The 22,260-nt window shown below is 40.7% G+C and overlaps 1 protein-coding gene across 5 annotated transcripts in view; it reads left to right on the forward strand.

Annotated features, from left to right (window-relative positions):
- The window catches only part of LRP1B (LDL receptor related protein 1B), a 1,636,337-nt gene that overhangs the window by 847,871 nt on the left and 766,206 nt on the right, over positions 1 to 22,260 (forward strand). For all 5 annotated transcript variants that reach the window (XM_077273024.1, XM_077273022.1, XM_077273019.1 and 2 more), the window contains exons 9-12: positions 865 to 1,036; positions 2,618 to 2,761; positions 6,180 to 6,416; positions 10,180 to 10,360. In XM_077273024.1, coding sequence (XP_077129139.1) covers positions 865 to 1,036; positions 2,618 to 2,761; positions 6,180 to 6,416; positions 10,180 to 10,360 — 734 coding nt within the window. The remainder of the gene's footprint in view (positions 1 to 864; positions 1,037 to 2,617; positions 2,762 to 6,179; positions 6,417 to 10,179; positions 10,361 to 22,260) is intronic.

The raw sequence follows: 22,260 nt of genomic DNA on the forward strand, positions 1-22,260 counted from the left end.
TCTCTGAGTACTAAAAAATACACGGAGGACACCCGAGCATGCTCGAGAAATCTCGAGTAACGAGTATATTCGCTCATCACTAGTAATGACTTCTATATTGGTCGGGTTCGAATCACTAAGGCTGCCGTCACACTATCAGTATTTGGTCAGTATTTTACATCAGTATTTGTAAGCCAAACCCAGAAGTGGAACAATTAGAGGAAAAGTATAATAGAAACATATGCACCACTTCTGCATTTGTCACCCACTCCTGGTTTTGGCTTCCAAATACTGATGTAAAATACTGACCAAATACTGATAGTGTGACGGATGCCTAAGACTTCTGCTGATTGCCAAAATAGGGCACTTTTGAATGGAATGGCAGTGCACATGCTTGTTCTCCGCTCCATTCATTCTCTATGGGACTTCTGGAGATGAATGAAGCAGCAGTTGGACATGTAAGCTACCACTCTATAGTGTGGGTCTCAGTGACCAGACCCTCATTCATCTAATAGTTATTCCCTACATGATGGATAGAAGATAACTTATTACAATCTGAATACGTTTTTAAGGTAACACCTTAACAATTGAAAACCAAACTTAATTAACTGCAGCTATTAGCTATTATATTTATATGATAAGAATAATTAGAATATGTTATATAATTAACTTAACTGTGACTAAGCCAAAATACCAGTCAACACCACTATAAAATGTTCCCTTCAATAAACTCATCGGTGGATGTATGTTAAAATAATAGAAATCTTCTTTTAACTTATAATATATATTTTAGAACTATGTATCTAATATTCATTTGTTTCATACCAATGAATCTAATCCTCACCGTTATGTTCATAAACAGTTTCCCATTTGCTGTATTTGCAGGTCAGCCAAGTGTATGGATTATCTTTGTTTGAGAACTATTTGTTTACAACCAATTTAGACAGTTCCAAAGTCTTGAAAATTAACAGATTTAATAATACAGATATACAGCCATTACCGATACCGGAAAATGCCCGCGGGATAAAGATCTATCACAAACGCACTCAACCATCAGGTAAGCAGCAAGAATTACTTTCTATCTCTAGTATATCATGTTAAAGTTTAAAACATATTTCAATTTATTTATTTTTATTTATATAATTGCAAACTCTACACCAAGGGACCTTTAAATAATGCAAACCCACAAGAAGAAGCATTCCCTGACAACCCGTAGTTGTCAGTGCATGCTAGGAAATATAGTTTTGCAAAAGTTGACAAAACAAAAAGTTTGAAGATTTTGCTCCAAAAGTAATTTATGGCTCGTTAAGATGTTTGGTATTTAAACTTTAAAGTAGCAGTGTCTGTCATACAAAGCCTAATGTCATAAGTATGGTTGTATATAGATATTCTGGAGTGAAAGAATAGTTTTTTAGAGTTGGGTAACCATAGTCAGTTTTCCATAGTTTTCAACATGGCTGACTATTGGTGCAACATCCTGATCCCAGAAAAGAGCAGTTCTGAGACATAAACAACTGCTCTACCAAGTGACTACTGTAAACATGAAGTGCAAAGCAGTATTGATGACCTCATAGGTTATGAGTAAATCTGCCGAAATTTGAATTTGGGAGTTTACCTAAATTTGGCCATGAAATTCTATTGTGAATAAAATGTTTCTTAATAGAGGGGTGGACATCTCATAGATGCAAACTGTGAAGCTGCACAGGGGTCCAAGAAGTTTGAAGGCCCATTTCTACCTTCAAAATATGTGCAATTGTTCATATTGATGAGCTATTGTACTGCAAAGGGCCAATATATCGTTCTTGCAATGGGGCCCTCTTCTGTCTGTGTCCACCATTTCTTTATTATGTAAAGAACATAGTAAACATTAGGTGAAAAAAATCATAAAAATAAGATTTACCTCTCAGCATACCTGCCTTAGTGCTGCAACCCCCAGTCCAGTCCTCAGTGAAGCTCTTTCCAACTTCTTCTTTACTCCTCCATGGCACTGGACATTGTCTTCCTCTATCTTCACTATGTTCCAAGCCTCCGACATCAAGAAGCACGCCATGATGTCACAACGTACATTGCCTGAGACGTTGATTGTGCTCCGGGTGACACACAACATGACATCCTGATGTCGAAATATCCATCATAATGTCAAGGAATGCTCAACACCGGAAGACTAGAGTGAAGATGGAGAAAGAAGACTTTGAACATTACGTGCCATGGAGAGGTAAGGGAGCTGAGTGGAGGGCTGGATCAGGAGCTACGGTCCTACAACGGATGAGTGTTGGGGTGAGTATTATTATATTTTAGTTTTTTATCCCCTATCCTGGCACAAATAGAATCCCCTAAAAATTTGGACTTGGAAGAATCAAAACTGTTTTGTAGAATTTAAGACAAATTCCATTCACTTCAAACTAATTCCTTCATCTCCAGTGGCCACGATAAAAAATTTGCATCCATTATATAGCAATAAACAAGTTGACGAATGAAAGGTCTTAAACACTTTTATTGAAATGAATATGCTTAATTCATGACAAACAGTTAAGGCAGTCATTGGTAAAATAACATCAATTTTGTTGTCATCCACTTTCACGTACCGAAGTAAATAATGTTTATTTTAAAAAGTAATTTGCGCCTTGATTTCTTGCAGTTAGGAGCCACGCATGTGAAATAAACCCAGATGGCATGCCAGGGGGCTGCTCGCACATCTGTCTGCTCGGATCCAGCTACAAAACGAGGACCTGTCGCTGCAAAACTGGATTCAGCCTGGCAAGTGATGGAAAGTTCTGCAAAAGTATGTAAAACAAGCAAATGTGTTCTAAGTCAACACAGGGCAGCAACAAGAGTTAAAAAAGCGTCACTTGACGACTTGTAGTGCAAATTGTTGCAAGTATTTTCAATGGATATATGACAGCTGGGATGACAATATAAAGTTGAAAAGATGAAAATAGCTAGTCTGCTAAACACTCAATGCCAACTATAGTTAACCTCTGACAATGATATTGTTTTTAGATATTTTAATGACCTCTCGAATTATCATGTTTCAAACAGAGTGTTGTCCATTTTATTTTTTATCAAAATGGGTCAAAAAATTAATGGAATGTCTTTTATCTCTTTTGCTATTTGTCTAGAACAGAGGTCTCAAACTGCTTTCCTCAAGGGCCACAGACAGGTCATGTTTTCTGGATTTCCTTGTATTGCACAGGAGATTAAACTATCACCTGTGCAGATAATAATTCCAGTGCAATGCCAAGGAAATCTTGAAAACAAGCTCGGTTTGTGGCCCTCGAGTAATGCAGTTTGAGACCCCTGGTCTAGAAGGTTCTTGGAAACATTAGATGCCAAAAAAAATTATAATAAAGGATGGATACAATGCATATAGGAGTTGCCTGTGACTGGGGTTTTGATTATCTATCCTTTGGATATGTCATCAAAATCATATTTATAGGGGTCTGAATCTTGGCACTCCCACTACTCACCAAATATTTGATATTTCAGCTATTGGAACTTAATTATGTACAGAGCTGGAAAACCACTGCTGAGTACACTGTAGTGGCCATCTTAGCTCAGCTTCCATTCACTTCAGTAGGAAATGAGCTGCCTTTCCTGAGAATGGCGATTACACAGTATGGAGCAGTGGTTTTCTGGCTCCATACAGTGTGAACCTCCAGTATCAGAGACACCAAATTTTTGGAGAGTAGTCGTTGGATTTTGGACCTACACCAATACCTATATCTTTGTTACTTATGGAAAACTCCTTTTAAACCCTTTTATGCTCATGTATGTTGTTGGTTTTTGGGGAGTTTCCAGTTGGTTCTACAAATTCACTTTGGTTTCAGATGAGCGTATGAAAATTAGTTAATTTTTTCATCCACAAAAAATTGACAATTTTTCATCTAGAAAGTGTTTCCTGTGCCTTCTGTATTTCCAATTTTGAAATCTATGTAAGGCTGCGGTCATATTTATTTTTCAAATTGGTGCTTCATAGAATTTCATTCATCCTTACAGACATCAGTTTAAAAATGAATCTGTTCTGTGTATCTCAGTTCAAGTTCTGTTCTCATCCACTTTGTGGATCAGACTCTGCCATTAAAGTGTATAATGGTAATTTAAAAAGGAGTAGAAAATGAAGACGTATTTTTCTTTCAGTCTCCCATCCGTGTTTTATCCATTTTGAACAGATTCTTTGCTGAGAGTCAATGAATCAAAAGTTTAGGCAATCTGCTTGATTCAGTTTTTGAAAATAGATGAGAATAAAATGGGTGCAAATTAGTTGACACATGGTAGAATAATGGTCCATTTAATGCGGAGTTAAAAATGTATATGGATGTTTCAATATGTCTAATATCCATGTGACGTGTTTTATAAATCAAAAATGTAGAAAACAATAAAATACCAAAATATAGTTCCCTATTTTAATAATTTCAATGGATCGTTTTAAAATGGATTTCAATTAGTTAGTTGAAAGTTTTAAGCGCCTGTTGAGTTTAAAGGTTAAGCCTAAGCTGAAAAATAGATCAGAGTAGCGCATGCTGTGATCATTTTTATATGTGACTCATCAGTGAAAAAAACACTTATATGAACTACCCAATTGACTTGCATGGTTTGCCCATGGACAATATAGGACCGAAAATGTGTGAAAGGGTCATCAAAGGGGTTGTCCGGGACTTTAACATTGATAGCCTATCGTTGGGATAGGTCATCAATGTCTGATCAATGGCCATGTGACACCAAGCACTGATGCCGATCAGTGGTTCCCAGTATTGGCGGCAACAAGAACTTCGGAGTTATGAAGCTGCACGGCACAGCTCCGTCAATGGAATAGTGGCCACGGCCTGGTACTACACATCCGGACCATATTGATTTCAATAAGGAGTGGATGTCCCATACCCGGCCACGACCACTAGACAGTCGACAGAGCTGTGTTGTGCAGCTTCGCAACTGAGCCATTCGGGCCACCGCTGACACCGGGAACAGCTGATCAGCCGATAAGGATAGAATAAGGATAGGCCGTCAATGTTAAAGTTGTGCACAATCCATTTAAAGAAGAACATTTATATAAATGTTCTGTATTTCACAAGATAACTGTATAATGATATTTTCTATTTCTAGCTTATCATGAGTTTGTGACCAAATAAGAGTTCCGAATAGTTACTTTAAAATTCTATGGTGCAAAATCATTGATTCCCCAGATGGAGGAGGGGAGTCACAATCATAGCAAATGGCCTAATTAGGAGGGAATATGAAAAGGCGAGTTGTGAATTAGGAGCGTAGGAAGCGGGAATCCTTTAGACGAACTAATGTGGATTTTTACTGATTTGTAACTGGGATCATTTTCTATTCCAGAGCTCTCCCGTTTACATCCAGACGCCTAATTAATGTTGTATTTAATCATAAATGACATAAAAACTAAAATCTAATGAGTTGTTAAATTAAGCGTCTGCATCACAATATTATCAATTTTACACTAGGCGCAAAGTTATCATATAGGATCTGCCATGTTTTCGAAGAGTGGACAATCTGAATAAAAATAAAAATGATAAATCGCCATCTAAGATTTTTTTCTATTCAATGAGCTAATTATTTTACTATAAATAACAAGAATTGTATAGTAATATTTTATAACGGGTTTGTTCTACTCTGGGGACAATGTTTGTACTTAAACGCATGTATTTTTGGCTAAAATAATTTTTCTAATGGGATTGCATTAATTATCTTGCACCGTTTGGTTTTTACAGGCTTTTTTTTTCCTGCTCATTCAACTTTGATGTGGTTGGTGCAAAATATTTAATTACAACAAATTGCAAAAATGATTGCAAGCCCAAACCATGTGCATTTAAGTAAAAAAAGAAAAAAAACAGGTTGCCCACCAGTGGTGGACAAAGGGGAGTCCCTGGTTTAAGGTCCTTCACATTTGTCAAGAGCAACATTTTCTATGGAAAAGTGTACATTTCTATGCATTATAATGCTATTAATATCAGTAATAACAGTGTACTGCTTCCTTTTCCCTATGGGGGCGCTCTAGGGATTTTAAACACTGGCTTCCAGAAATTTCCCAGATTTTTGCTGAGGGTTTTAAAAGGAGAGTGAACTATCATCATCTTCATTTTGGAGATTCTTTTACTAAAAAGAGTTTATATTGGTTAAATTATAGAAGCACAACATGTTTTTCCTGATATAAACCAAATACATTTTCTCTGCTCTCCTTCCAGAACCTAAGAATGAATTGTTCCTATTTTATGGAAAAGGGCGTCCGGGAATAATTAGAGGAATGGATCTTAACACCAGAGTATCCGATGAATACATGCTTCCTATAGATAACTTAGTGAACCCCCGAGCTTTGGATTATCATGCCGAATCCAACTATATTTACTTTGCGGACACCACCAGCTTTCTCATTGGTCGTCAAAAGATTGATGGGACAGGGAGAGAAACTATCCTTAAGGATGGTAAGTAAATGAGGTCAAGATTTGTGGAGTACTATTCTTTGCCTTTGAATGTGGTTGCATTCTCCTTTTGCAGCATATTTAGCCTTCATGTACCAAGGGGCATTGGATAAACACCAAAAAGTTGAAGGTTATGAAATTACATAGGGACATATAAAACAGAAAGTAAAGGGTTATTCTTATAGTAGTAAGTTATTCCCCAATTTACAGGAATCGGAAGGACCTACTGATCTCTGATAGTCTGAGATCTCAACAATGTTGAGAACAGAGTTCTGGATCCCAGGAACTGGCCCCATCTTGAATGGAGTAGTGGTGAATTTGCTTGACCTTCATTTAGTTCATTGTCTATGGAAATGCCTAAAATAGTAGAGTCCTGTATTCAGCTGTCCCGTACAGAAATAAAGAGTTGAGGTTGAGCATGCGCACCTCTTCCCCGCTCATGACAGACTTGGTAGAGTTTGGCTTCCAGTTTCCAGAGCTCCATTCACAGATTTGTTGGGATTCCCAGTGCTCAGACTCCCAGTGATCTATGAGAAATCTCCTATCCTATGGAGAGGGGAATAACTCTTTAAAATATCAAGTCTTCTTCACAATAGCATCATGGCTTCCATGATCAATGACAGGTCTGTCTCGGAATGGTTTCCAATTATTTATGATGTTATGGTTCCATTGGGTTTCCTTTGTGCACGGCAACTTAAAGCTAAGAATTCTTATTTTTTCTTATAGATAGCTCCAAATCCACTTCATCCACTCATACAGCCATAACTCATTGATAGCCACTACTTGGATGCGCAGTTGATGTAAAAATAGAGGTGTTCATCTTTACCTAAATTTCGATTGAGGACTCCAATTTGACACTTTGAAAATTCAATACATAATGACAAAATGCTAACAAAGCCCTTAACAGTCTATAATCACCATCCCAACCCCCGAGGAGAAACCTATAGCATAAACATCTCCCCTCAGAGTATCACAGGACCATGTTTTTTCTTTCTAAAGTTGGTGGAAAAATAAGGTAGGACACAAATCTATATCTTTAGGCTCTTGAACCCTCTTCCCACAAATCTATATATTTAGGCTCTTGAACCCTCTTCCCTCAATCGTGGCTTAGTAACTGGGATTTGGAGCTGTGTTTTGGAAACACTCTAATTTTTGGGGGAATATATTTCTCTGCTGTTTTGTAAGCTATAACTGAACCAAGAACTAAACCCATCAATACGTTCTCTATGTCAGCACCAAAAGAGTTAATTGAGTGAAAATTTTAGATATAAGTCTGAAAAATTGTCATTGCTAACTAGAAATGTGAGGAAAAACATTCTGGAATGATTACTAAATAATATACTTATTTCTCTGTTTTTGTTTTTTGTATTGTATTTCTGTATAAAGGGTCTAGCACTCCATCTTATAATGATGCTTTTATTATGTTTTGCTTAGCGACTAATTACAGGTATGGGTGATTGTCTTTGTGGATATTACAATACTTGTCAGATGTGTTTATGATGAAACAATCACTCTGCTTTTAGTGAATTAAAAGTTGTTGCAATGAAATACACTCCCTCCAAAAAAACATAAGTACAAATCAAGTGTAAATGTGTCTGTGCTGTCAAGAACAAATAAATCTGACATAAATATAAAGAACTGAGAAGAATTTGTATTCTTGTTCTGACTATTGTGCTTTGAAAACTGGAATCTTAATGTTCTGAATAATGTTGAGAACATCACAAATTTGTCATTTAAGAATCACAAGTCATTTAAGAATGTTGGCCGAAGATTGTCTGATTAAAGGGGTTGTCCAGGCTTGGGTCTGTAATCAGTCTATGTGAATCCTCACAGCTTGCACAGATATCAGGTTCAGGAGTGGGCAGTCAATTGACTGCAATTATGTGATATGCCACATTTCAACTAGATGTTTCTAGATTACTGACACGCGCACTTCACACTGTAAGGATTTACAAGTCTGCAGTCACATGGAGTGACTGCACACTTGAGCCCCAAACCTAGATAACCACTTTAAGGCTCCCATACCCATTAGATAGCTGTTGCTTGGCCAGCAGCTCTCTCCCAACTCTCCTCTACAGAAGAACTCTCGGTTCGGCTTAGCTCTTTTGATCTCTAGAGAAGAGCTGCGGCCAAACTTTTCTGTTTACCTCCAGATTCCTCTCCCGGTAACTTATCTCCACGTAAAACAAAAGGATCAGCTATTTAAATCTCAAGATCTACATCCTTTTCTCCCCAAAATCATTTTTAGTGGAGAATTACATTTATTCAGTGCATTTTTGAAAATCTCACATAGTCTCGCCTGAAGTCATGTGATCCTTCTCTAGCAATTGCAATCTTCTACTGTGTCCATTTTTGCTGTTTGCACAAGTTCAGTCGCAAATTGTTCAAATATGCCAAGTTCAACGAATTCCTAAAAATTTGCAAAAAAATTTGATTAAAATCAAATGCATTAATTTCGATCTTCACTGGTTTCCCAGATGTGAAAATCTTTAACAACTTGTGCTGAAGGTGACACAGTGTTTCACATGGTCAGAAATGTCTTTCTTCTTCAAATAATTGAAGATAGCAGCTCAGGGCGTGACTCCAATAAATTGAGATGGGAATAAAATGAAAACACCCTTAATCTGAAAAGGGGCAAATTTCACAAAGTAATTGATAAGATGCTTTGTTAGCATCAGATGGATACAATGAAAAAGTATACGAAAGGTATGTAAAAAATTCTAAAAAATATATTTTTTTCAGGACGAAAAATAACATGAGGTACAATAAGTAAAGTAAAAATAAAAATTACTAAAAAAAAACACCTATATATTGTTATGTACCTAAATCATAATTCAAGCACTCGCCCAATCACAAATAACCCATGGTTGCCTCAAAGGCAAATAGAATAGAAGCACTCTTCATCTGAAATTGGCAAATTTTTGCAAAGTAACCGTAACGCGAGCCCTTCACCAGTCACCCTAAATATCTGGTGTGAAATATCAAATTGACCTTATTGGAATGGTGATCCAATTTTCAAAACCTTTCTCTTAAGTAACAGACTTAGGTCCTCCACTCACATTAGATGAAAGTTGGCCATTCCGGTCAATCTCGTGATGTCACTGGGAGCCGCCTGAATCTCAACTGATCAGGTGGTTGTATTTTCATGGGCTGATACTTTTGTTTTAGCGGCTTTCTGCTCTCTACCCGCTGAAAACACATTGTATGGATGAGTCTGGAGAGATAGTAGTCTGCCAAACAAAAGTTTGGTCAATAGTTATCTCATATGTATGGCTATATTTATGCCACATGATTAGAGGGTTGTATTTAGGTAAAAGTGGCATTGGGGGTGGGAAGTCTTACAGACTTGGCGCTGCCTCTTTTTTTCCTTTTTCTTTTCTACAGACTGCCTTGTAATACTTAATTTGCCCTATGTGAGCGCTGTAGGGAAAGTGTATAACTGGAATATAGTTCTAAGATAATCATCTTGATTTTCAGAGGTTGTATAAATGGCAATGAGATGATTAAACATATATCTACTTTTACAAAAAAAAGTCTTGTGAAAACTCCCCCTTCTCTAAAAACAGTGAGCATGTTAATGCCTTCTAAGGATCGAACCCTAATTAAGTTGCTCCTGCTTATAAATTCTGCGTAACATGATTCTCCTGGTTCTGTGTTTAATAATTCATCACTCTAAAAGCAGTTACACAAAGGTTATAAGTGAAAGCTTGAAATGAAATAGATTCAGAGAGCAAATTAATTTCCATGTGGTTATTATGTTAAACAGATCTTGACAACGTGGAAGGAATCGCCGTTGACTGGATTGGGAATAATCTCTATTGGACAAATGATGGACACAAGAAAACCATCAATGCAGCTCGACTGGAAAAGGCATCACAAAGCAGGAAAACTTTATTAGAAGGAGACATGTCACATCCCCGAGGAATCGTCTTGGATCCCGGGAATGGGTATGAGCTCAGTCATTTACATTTGTGTCTTTAATTGACTTTGACTCAATGGCTGATGGACCTGAATACTTTATAGAGGGAGCATCATTCAGAAGTGATGACTATTACTGTTTTACATTCCGACTCCTTAGCTTCATCATTAATGTCATTCGCTAAAGTTGTAGCAATTACGTAACTGTCAGTTGCTTCATCAGACTCATTTACGAGCCAGCTATTTGGACAGTGAATGTATCTGGCGTTTTACATTAAAAGTGACAAGATTTCCAAGAATTGAATGTGTCAAAATTTCAGGAGAATTATAAATTGACAGATTTAATTTAAGCTAGAAGTGGATGGAAGGAAAAAATTGTCAACAAATTTCGGGTGATCCAAATAACTATTGATTAATTAGTGTAATTAATTATAAAAATGTAATGTTATTAATGTGTATGTATGTGGCATGCCAAGGCTGGGATGCAAAATCAATGGCAACTGGCCACCAGCAATTGGTGTACATACAGTGGAGCCTTCAGTACAAGAAGATTTACTGATCACCCAACTACCACTCCAACAAACAGATCATTTTGACACCCTCTTAGATATAAGCGAATTTGATCGGGTCCCTCCTTATTCGGCAAGCTATAGTGTTTACCAAATAAGCTGCAGAGGAAACCTGGATACCTGGAGCTCTCCCGATGATCAGCTGTCCGGCGCCGTAGCTGCTTGTGTCGTGGCTGTTTCAAATACATGCATAGAGGGCCCAACACACTGGCTGATCAGCTGGTGTGGGGGGGACCCGATGATCTCTACCCCCTCTCTCATCTCTACCCCTAGGAGTTTTCTTCTTCAACACCTTTCAGAATTCCCACGGAAATTATATTTTTTAGTCTCAGTGTAGAAAATGCAACAATGTTGCTCTTTAAACACTTCAGTGTAAATATTCTATTGAAGAACACTAGATATAGAACCACAGTAGAAAGTCATCATCCCCACGGGTCCTTGAAGGATTGTTGTTCTACAGTAGAGTCCTGGGTTGCCAGTGATACTTTTTCTTTTCCAGATGGGACTTTTGACAATAGGGAACATTATCACCTATCGATAGGATGCCACTGATTCCTGTAACAGGACTTTGAAATTCCCCATCGGTATGGAGTGTACATGCTACATACGGACTACAGCTTTATTCTGGCAGTCTCATAGGGAATAAATGAAGCTTTGCCAGAATATGCGGCCATTGCTTCATTCCTTTTCAGAAGACCACTGCCAATCAAAAAGCTATTGCCTACCTCATTGCATTCAATTTGCAGCTGAAGTCCTTTAGATATCTTCTAGTTCCTTGGGCATAGGGTCACACCCTTTTAGAAACTAGGAAGTTTGTTGTAGTCACAATTCACTCTGTCTTTTAGATGAGTCCTGAATAGAGGACCTCTTTGTTAATTGGGAACCTGACCACAGATACATGCTTCTAGATCTATGAGCAGCATGTATCAGACATTGACAGCCACTGGGACTGAGCTGCACAGGAGACTAGTTGGACATTTGGGTACCTGGCAGCTTCTCCCTGCCCTCAGCCCTTGAGTGACAGGTCATTATATGCATATGTGGATAGAGAGAGACCTCTCCCTCAAGGGGAACGAGTGAGGAGAAGTTTCTGGGAACCTGCCAATCCGACCAAATATGTAGCCAGCATAGACACATGCTGCTCTTGGATCAATCAGCATGTATCTGCTTTCAGGTTCCCTTTAATGGAGTCACATCTAGGACACTAATAGTAAATCCACAGTATATGGCAATAATGGCATAAATTTCTGGTAGAAATGGGATCAGCATCGGTCTTGTGAATAGGGCTCTGGATTGTGCTGTTATGAAAGAAGTGGTGAAGCTTGGCAATTTTTCGAGTTCCCAAACAAATGAATTGTAACAGTCGCGCACTCACAGCCACCTCTCCATTCCCAACAGAGCGGCAGAGGCTGCATCTGTCTGACACTTGTAGGTATGGCATTAGCATTTCCTGTTGATGTTCATAAGTGTCATAGGTGGGAATGACCCTTTAAATCTGCACATTTCCATCCATTTCAGACTGCATTTTCATAAATATAGGAACCCCAGTAGTAAATATACCAGATGCAAATACGTAGGATAAAGCATGTAATTGATAGTGGTGTGATATATAGAACAGGATACATTTCTATTTTTGCATGTTATTTTTTTTATTGTAAGGGAACAGGCAATGTATAAAGTAGAACTATAAAAATACATCTTATAAAATAAGATGAAAACTTGCGCTCAGCCGTGCTGAACCCTAGGACAGCTTGTACATTGTGTTACTACTTAAGTTAAGTTTGGGTAAAGCTAAGACTTACAATTTTATCTTGATCAAAAATCACAAACCGCTTATCCAAGTTCTTCCCTGTAAATCTGATGACATCTGATGCTGCAAGCAATGTGAGATATAGAGTATCAAATCGCAGACCTGTCATGAAAATGATGAGATTTCAGCACAATGTTCAGTGTGAACGAGCCTGGAGCCAATCACTGCCGCTCAAGAACTTTGTGTTCTGGTGAGATTCTCATGGCTTAATGCTTATTACATTTTACATTGTTACTTTTTATAAAGATGATCATTGAGACAGAAACATCTAGAATAAAAAAAGTATATTCGATGAAATGCCAAAAATATGTTTGGCACACAGGAGTACAGATAGATATTGTGCCCTGTAATTCGTTGGTTTATATTCCCCATCCTTTGTAAAAAGGTGTCCACTTTAACATTTTTTCAAAAATTTCTTCCACATTCTCATAGTTTAATACGTAATTGCTAAAGATGAGGGGATCGATCCTCAGAAGATTTCTTGAAATTCGCAATTTCACGTAAATTCAAGCATCTTGAGATTCGATTCTTGGTGATCAGTAACTGGGCCATCACAGTTCAGTGGTTCCCAGTAGAGCAGTTTGTACAAAGTTATTTTCCATCTCCAGGGTCACTGGGAATTCCCTGTCTCTCCTGTAGAGTGTAAGATCTTATGGTCAGTGGGGTCCTCTCTCTCCTGTAGAGTGTAAGCTCTTATGGCCAGCAGGGTCATCTCTCTCCTGTAGAGTGTAAGATCTTATGGCCAGCAGGGTCCTCTCTCTCCTGTAGAGTGTAAGCTCTTATGGTCAGTGAGGTCCTCTCTCTCTCCTGTAGAGTGTAAGATCTTATGGCCAGCGGGGTCCTCTTTCTCCTGTAGAGTGTAAGCTCTTATGGCCAGCGGGGTCCTCTCTCTCCTGTAGAGTGTAAGCTCTTATTGTCAGTGGAGTTCTCTCTCTCTCCTGTAGAGTGTAAGCTCTTATGGTCAGTGGGGTTCTCTCTCTCTCCTGTAGATTGTAAGCTCTTATGGTCAGTGGGGTCCTCTCTCTCTTCTGTAGAGTGTAAGCTCTTATGGCCAGCGGGGTCCTCTCTCTCCTGTAGAGTGTAAGCTCTTATGGCCAGCGGGGTCCTCTCTCTCCTGTAGAGTGTAAGCTCTTATTGTCAGTGGAGTTCTCTCTCTCTCCTGTAGAGTGTAAGCTCTTATGGTCAGTGGGGTTCTCTCTCTCTCCTGTAGATTGTTAGCTCTTATGGTCAGTGGGGTCCTCTCTCTCTTCTGTAGAGTGTAAGCTCTTATGGCCAGCGGGGTCCTCTTTGTCCTGTAGAGTGTAAGCTCTTATGGCCAGCGGGGTCCTCTCTCTCCTGTAGAGTGTAAGCTCTTATTGTCAGTGGAGTTCTCTCTCTCTCCTGTAGAGTGTAAGCTCGTATGGTCAGTGGGGTTCTCTCTCTCCTGTAGATTGTAAGCGCTTATGGTCAGTGGGGTTCTCTCTCCTGTAGATTGTAAGCTCTTATGGTCAGTGGGGTCCTCTCTCTCTTCTGTAGAGTGTAAGCTCTTATGGCCAGTGGGGTCCTCTCTCTCCTGTAGAGTGTAAGCTCTTATGGTCATTGGGGTCCTCTCTCTCCTGTTGAGTCCTCTCTGTACTGAATAATTTAAGCTCTAGTGGTCAGCAGGGTCTCCTGTCTCTCCTGTAGCGTGCAAGCTTGTATGGTCAGCAGGATCATATTTCTCTCATGTAGAGTATAAGCTCTTATGATCAGCTGTGTCTTCTCTCTCTCTCTCTCTCCTGTAGAGTGTAAGCTCTTACGGTCAAAGGGCTCTTTCTCTCTCTTCTAGAGCGTAAGCTCTTATGGTCCCTGCTGTCCTCTCTTTCTCAAAGAGTGTAGTGAAAAAACTGGAAAAGCAAAAAGCACAATAAGGTTTTATATGAGTAAAGCTGGAGTCACACTAAACGACTTAACAACGATCACGACCAGTGATATGACCTGGCCGTGATCATTGGTAAATCGTTGTGTGGTCACTGGGGAGCTGTCACACAGACAGCTCTCTCCAGCGACCAACGATCAGGGGAACAACTTTGGCATCGTTGAAACTGTCTTCAACGATGCCGAATTCCCCCTGCAGCACCCGGGTAGCCAGGGTAAACATCGGGTTACTAAGTGCAGGGCCGCGCTTAGTAACTCGATATTTACCCTGGTTACCATTGTAAAAGTAAAAAAAAAACACTACATACTTACATTCTGATGTCTGTCACGTCCCCCGCCGGCGTCCACAGGGTTAAAACTGCTTTCGGCAAGAGCGCTGCTAATGCACGCGCTGCTGCCGAGAGCTTCCCTGCACTGACTGTGTCAGCGCCAGCAGTAACAGCGGTGACATCACCGCTGTGCTCTGCTTTACGGCCGGTGCTGACACAGTCAGTGCAGGGAAGCTCTCGGCAGCAGCGCGTGCATTAGCAGCGCTCCTGCCGAAAGCAGTTTTAACCCTGTGGACACCGGGGGACATGACAGACATCAGAATGTGAGTATGTACTGTTTTTTTAACTTTTACAATGGTAACCAGGGTAAATATCAGGTTACTAAACGCGGCCCTGCGCTTAGTAACCTGATATTTACCCTGGTTACAAGTGAACACATCGCTGGATCGGCATCACACACTCCGATATAGCGATGACAGCGGGTGATCAGCGACCAAAAAATGGTCCTGATCATTCCCCATCGACCAACGATCTCCCAGCAGGGGCCTGATCGTTGGTCGCTGTCACGCATAACGAGATCGTTAGCGGGATTGTTGCTATGTCACCAAAAGCGTGACGTTGCAACGATATCGTTAACAATATCGTTATGTGTGAAACAGACTTAACAGAAGAGAAACCAAAGATATTGGTACTCACCTGGTGTAACCACACCTACATGAAAGGCTCAAGGCTGATTCAGAGCCACAACTGAAAACATGTGATTTGTAATGAATGGGTTCACTTATGTGACGCTGGTAGATCAAGAATGGAAGATGAAAGTGGTATCCAGATATGCGGTTTATTAGTCAATGCGTTTCAAAGTTACAAACTTCTTAATCAGGATGAACCACAGTGTGCAATACAAAACACAATGCAGGTATATTAAGACAGAACACTTGAAAAAGGCGAGTAGGTCATCGGATGTCAGATCACATATGATCAGAAACAACGTAATTTGCAATGAAGAGCAAAAAAGTGGAACTTTTTTAAACATTTTTTCAGGATGCATTGTCATTAGTGTTGAGCGATACCTTCCGATATTTGAAAGTATCGGTATCGGATTGGATCGGCCGATATCCTAAAAATATCAGATATCGCCGATACCGATACCCGATACCAATGCAAGTCAATGGGATCAAAATATCGGAACGTAATATGGAGCAATCCTGGATGGTTCCCAGGGTCTGAAGGAGAGGAAACTTTCCTTCGGGCCCTGGGATCCATATTCATGTAAAAAATAAAGAAAAAAAATAAAAAATATGGATATACTCACCCCTCCGACGGCCCCTGGCTCTCAGCGGTGCAACCGGCAGCCTCCGTTCCTAAGAATGCAGTGAGTGAAGGTCCTTCGATGACGTCGCGGTCACATGAGCGGTCACATGAGCGGTCACGCGACCAATCACAAGACCGCGACGTCATCGCAGTATCGGAATGCTCAACACTAATTGTTATTATCATCCAAAATGAAAAAAAATAAATAAAACATTTTAAAATGAAACAGGTGGATATAAACTTGAATCTGAGTGTCCGTTATTGACAGGAGCCCAAAAGGGGGTAACTTGTTGTGAGCCATTCGCAAGAGTGGTAGAAAAAGGAAAAAGAGAAAAATAGGAGAAAAGTAAAAATGTCCAAGAAACAATGGAAAAACTGTTATGTGATTCTGCTGTACAAGTAATTATTATAGGCTATAGTGTCATAAATATAATCATCATTGTTCGATAGTGTATAAAAGGTTAAAAATTTAAAAATATGCAGATATGTAAAACAATGTGAAATTATTGTGTATACAAATTACATAAAATAAAGTTATAATAAATAGTAGTGTTGAGCATTCCGATACTGCAAGTATCGGGTATCGGCCGATACTTGCTGTATCGGAATTCCGATACCGAGATCCGATATTTTTGTGATATCGGGTATCGGTATTGAAACAACATTAATGTAAAAATGTGTAAAAGAGAGAATTAAAATTAAAAATATTGCTATACTCACCTCTCCGACGCAGCCTGCACCTTACCGAGGGAAGCGGCAGCGTTCTTTGTTTAAAATTCGCGCTTTTCTTTCCTTTACGTGAGTCCCGGCTTGTGATTGGTTGCGTGCCGCCCATGTGACCGGCACGCAACCAATCACAGCAAGCCGTGACGTAATTTCAGGTCCTTCAGGATTTTAAAATTACGTTCCGGCGTTGTGATTGGTTGCGTCGCAGTCACATGGGAGACGCAACCAATCACAGCAAGCCGTGATGTAATTTCAGGTCCTTCAGGATTTTAAAATTACGTCCCGGCTTTGTGATTGGTTGCGTCGCAGTCACATGGGACACGCAACCAATCACAAGCCGTGACGTCACGGGAGGCTGGACACGCGCGCATTTTAAAATGGGCGCGTGTCCAGCCTCCCGTGACGTCCCGGCTTGTGATTGGTTGCGCCGCGGTCAACCAATCACAAGCCGGGAGGCTGGACACGCGCCCATTTTAAAATTTTAAAATGCGCGCGTGTCCAGCCTCCCGGCTTGTGATTGGTTGACCGCGGCGCAACCAATCACAAGCCGGGACGTCACGGGAGGCTGGACACGCGCCCATTTTAAAAAGCGCGCGTGTCCAGCCTCCCGTGACGTCACGGCTTGTGATTGGTTAATGGCGGCCATGTTGCCGGGACGCGGACCAATCACAGCAAGCCGTGACGTAATTTCGTCACGGCTTGCTGTGATTGGTCCGCGTCCCGGCAACATGGCCGCCCTGACCAATCACAAGCCGGGACTTCACGTAACCAAGTAAAAGCGCGAATTTTAAACAAACAACGCTGCCGGTTCCCTCGCTGAGGTCCAGGCTGCGTCGGAGGGTGAGTATAGCGATATTTTTTATTTTAATTCTTTCTTTTACACATTTATATGGATCCCAGGGCCTGAAGGAGAGTTTCCTCTCCTTCAGACCCTGGGAACCATCAGGGATACCGTCCGATACTTGAGTCCCATTGACTTGTATTGGTATCGGGTATCGGTATCGGATTGGATCCGATACTTTGCCGGTATCGGCCGATACTTTCCGATACCGATACTTTCAAGTATCGGACGGTATCGCTCAACACTAATAAATAGTAATAGTATATCTATTGTGAAGTAGACCTCAATAACGGACTCTCAGATTTGAGGTCATATCACCTGTTTCATGACAAAAATGTTGATTTTTCTTTTTTTCATTTTATGCATTTTTTTATTTCAACAACAGGAAGCTGCCAATCAGTGGTGTGGGCAGGGTTACCCACAGCTGAGCGCTGTAGTTCTACAGCAGAGAAAATAAGCATTCTAGGAAACTTGTACCAAGCAGCCCAGTATGTGATGCATAGCTGGAATCAGGGTCTCTTCCCCTATATTATGCTGCTGTCAGATGACATAGTAAAAACCTGCTGACAGATTCCCTCTAAGTGGTTAGGAGCAGTTAGACAGTGGGGAGTCAGCTGTCAATCAGCATGATATAGGCAGAGATGCCCTGTTAACACAACAGAACAGAAAAGAAAAAGCTGCTTTGTCAATGTGACATCACTGGAAGATGCAGAATCGCCGGTCCTTGACTGTTCTAAGCTGGCAGAGATCAGCGGCGTGCAGAACAGGCAGGAAGTTAGGAATTACCTGCCGATACGTTCTTAACCCCATGAGAAAAAATAGCAAAGTACTGGATAACCCCTCTTAAGTTATAAGTCAGAAAATGTCTAAATGTTTTCAGCTCACAGCAGACACAACTTTAATTTTCTTATTTTCAAGCAGTTCCTGAAATAATTTTTGCGCAAACCACTCCAATGCTGTTTTCTTTTCTAGACCAGTGTTCATATAATAGATATATCCAGAGAGTATCGAGAAGAAAAAATACGGTAAAATCAGCCGGTAAAGACCCGTAACACAATAAGTGCCTTTCAGTCACTGCCATAATTATGTGAAAACCGCTATAATGAACCTTCGAGAAGAGGAAACCTAATTGTCCCTTAACAAGTCCTATAAATGTTTAGGACTCTCATTGATTTATTGCGTTTGTTTTGTTTACAATTGATAGGAGAATATTGACCCTGGCGTAAAAGGTTGTCGGTATCACCATTAGACAAGTGATGTGTAGATCAGAGTGATTGCCGATTCCCCGTAATGTCATGTAGGTCTATTCCGATTTATTGCAGTGCTTAGAGGCAAGTGCACTGAGATGGAGCATTTCTATCCTGTCACCAGCCTGTAGCCGAGCGTCCCCCGTCCTTTATAGTATAATCAACATCTCCAAACACAAGGCAATAAATGGCTAATTGCCCCTAGGATGCAACTCCGAGCTCTTATATACAGATCATTTACCATATTTTATGCTGGCAGGCTGCGTATCGATCATACACCCCGGTCTAGGGAATGTTCCCATTAAAGTGCTCATTTAGCTCCTGCCAATAAGTTCTAGTGCATATAATCTACAGAATTGATCGTCGTTGATTATAAGGATGGCAAACAAGGCGCCGTGATTGACAGCTGGAAATTAGGTCAAGACGCTGGTGAGATATTGCTTATAAAAGTGTCAGCAACATTGTTGAGCATTTTATCCTGATGGGATAATGCGTATTTGCCATCCATAAATCTTTCTGTTGGTAGTTTGCCTGTTGAGTATAAAAAGCCAGTGGTTCATGGAGGCCAAACATCATTCCTAAATCACTTGTCGTATATAATAACGTCAGCTTCCAGTGTTTGTGTCAGGAGCTTGCAGGATATATGGACTCACATTACATAAGGGAGACAGGTCTTTATTTAGGCTGGAGAAAATACATTATTGGCTTAAAGGGACATTAAACATGAAATATAGAGTGAATCACTGTCAGCTGTAGTAGTTAAATGGGAACTGTACTTTTCGATAAACTTTGCATAAATCAATAGAAAAGGCAAATATGAGAAACTTTGTCATTTGTCTTATCAAATAATTCTGCTTCTTTCTCCACCTATGAGACACTTCTTCCTCTCTTCCCCTGCCTCCTGAATTCACCATTCACACTGAAAAAACAACTCAGCTCCTTCTTGCTCAAAACCTGATGAGATATTCTATTATGCTCTATGGAATGAGTGAGAAAATGTCAGAAGGAGACGCAGAAAGACCATGCTGAGGTCACTAACAAGTATTTTATACCAGAGCTTGAGTCACATCTACACTGCTCAGTACTGCTGTGTAATGTTTTCCACATTGCTGCTGCTTTTGCCTGTATGATAAACTACAAAATGAAGGGGAAAAAATCTCTCATATCTGTGATTGGAAGATAACATAGAAACAAGTCTTTACCCACCAGTTCAGATGAATTGGTAATTAAGAAATAGAAAAAATTGGTCAAATACAGGACAAAAATGAAATGATGTCCTCCATCCTGGTATGAATGTCCCGAATCCTTGCCCCATTCTGGTATATATATATACACATATACCTCACCTCCCATCTGTTCCCACAGCGTGTGGCATCCTCTTCCAAAGCCGGCATCTGATTTCACCATGCAAGCAACGGGAGTGCATGACGTCACTTCCAAGAGCCCGCCGCCAGTCATGTGAATGCCAATGTCAGCTGCTAGCCTCTGATTGGCTGGCAGCATGTATTGCCATCCATGGACCGGATGGGTCCCTTTGCTGCAATACATTTCAACTGAATATCCTTCTGAGGACGCACATCCAGTTGAAGTTTGTGCTGGTGATGATGGGCCCCCACCTGCACAGGCCTAGACACAGTCACAACCTCTGCGATCGTGGTCTTTTTGCTCCTGCCTAAGGGTCACAATGTGGATAGGATAGGATATTGTGTTATTTTATTATCAGAGAAAGATTACACTCTGGGACCTCTGCAGTCTCTGAAAACAAAGGGTTTATAGCAATCTAATACTCCTAATTCATCCCTTTGTATGGTACCATATATAGAGGGAACATTAACACCCATTGAAAAAGTAATCTATAGAATATTCAATTTAAATTCATGTTTGTTACCCAATTTCTGATGCACATGGCAAGGGAACAGGCAGAATACTTTATGTGCAGGTCATACTAATAAAAAAAAGTTTTCTTATTTTTATTAGAGCTTCCCTAACTTTAAAAAAAGAAACAGAGGAACATGCATTAACATAGACTGTTAAAAAAATATATATACAGTGTGTCCGTAAAGTCATGGTGCACTTTTGACCAGTCACTTGAGAGCAACAAAAACTATAGAAATGTGAAATCTGCTCCAAATAAAAGAAAAACTCTCTCAGTTTCATACCTATTCAGTGCAGTTCAATGTGGGCTCCATTTGTTGCCCTACACACATCCAAATGATAGTGAAGTTCTTGCCACACATGTGTAAGGACATCTGGTTTAACAGAGTGAATATGTCTGTGGTTCTCTGTTTTAAGTGATTAACGTCGTTGATTAGTGTTGAGCGATACCGTCCGATACTTAAAAGTATCGGTATCGGAAAGTATCGGCCGATACCGGCAAAGTATTGGATCCAATCCGATACCGATACCCGATACCAATACAAGTCAATGGGACTCAGGTATCGGACGGTATTCCTGATGGTTCCCAGGGTCTGAAGGAGAGGAAACTCTCCTTCAGGCCCTGGGAACCATATTAATGTGTAAAAGAAAGAATTAAAATAAAAAATATTGCTATACTCACCTGTCCGACGCAGCCGGGACCTCAGCGAGGGAACCGGCAGCGTTGTTTGTTTAAAATTCGCGCTTTTACTTGGTTACGTGAGGTCCCGGCTTGTGATTGGTCAGGGCGGCCATGTTGCCGGGACGCGGACCAATCACAGCAAGCCGTGACGAAATTACATCACGGCTTGCTGTGATTGGTCCGCGTCCCGGCAACATGGCCGCCATTAACCAATCACAAGCCGTGACGTCACAGGAGGCTGGACATGCGCGTATTTTGAAAAGCGCGCGTGTCCAGCCTCCAGTGACGTCCCGGCTTATGATTGGTCACGGCGCCATGTTGCCGGGACGCGGACCAATCACAGCAAGCCGTGACGAAATTACGTCACGGCTTGCTGTGATTGGTCCGCGTCCCGGCAACATGGCCGCCATTAACCAATCACAAGCCGTGACGTCACGGGAGGCTGGACACGCGCGCTTTTCAAAATACGCGCATGTCCAGCCTCCCGTGACGTCCCGGCTTGTGATTGGTTAATGGCGGCCATGTTGCCGGGACGTCACTGGAGGCTGGACACGCGCGCTTTTCAAAATACGCGCATGTCCAGCCTCCCGTGACGTCACGGCTTGTGATTGGTTAATGGCGGCCATGTTGCCGGGACGCGGACCAATCACAGCAAGCCGTGACGTAATTTCGTCACGGCTTGCTGTGATTGGTCCGCGTTCCG

Source organism: Ranitomeya variabilis, chromosome 7 (assembly GCF_051348905.1).
Source record: "Ranitomeya variabilis isolate aRanVar5 chromosome 7, aRanVar5.hap1, whole genome shotgun sequence".
Classification (NCBI taxonomy): domain Eukaryota; kingdom Metazoa; phylum Chordata; class Amphibia; order Anura; family Dendrobatidae; genus Ranitomeya; species Ranitomeya variabilis.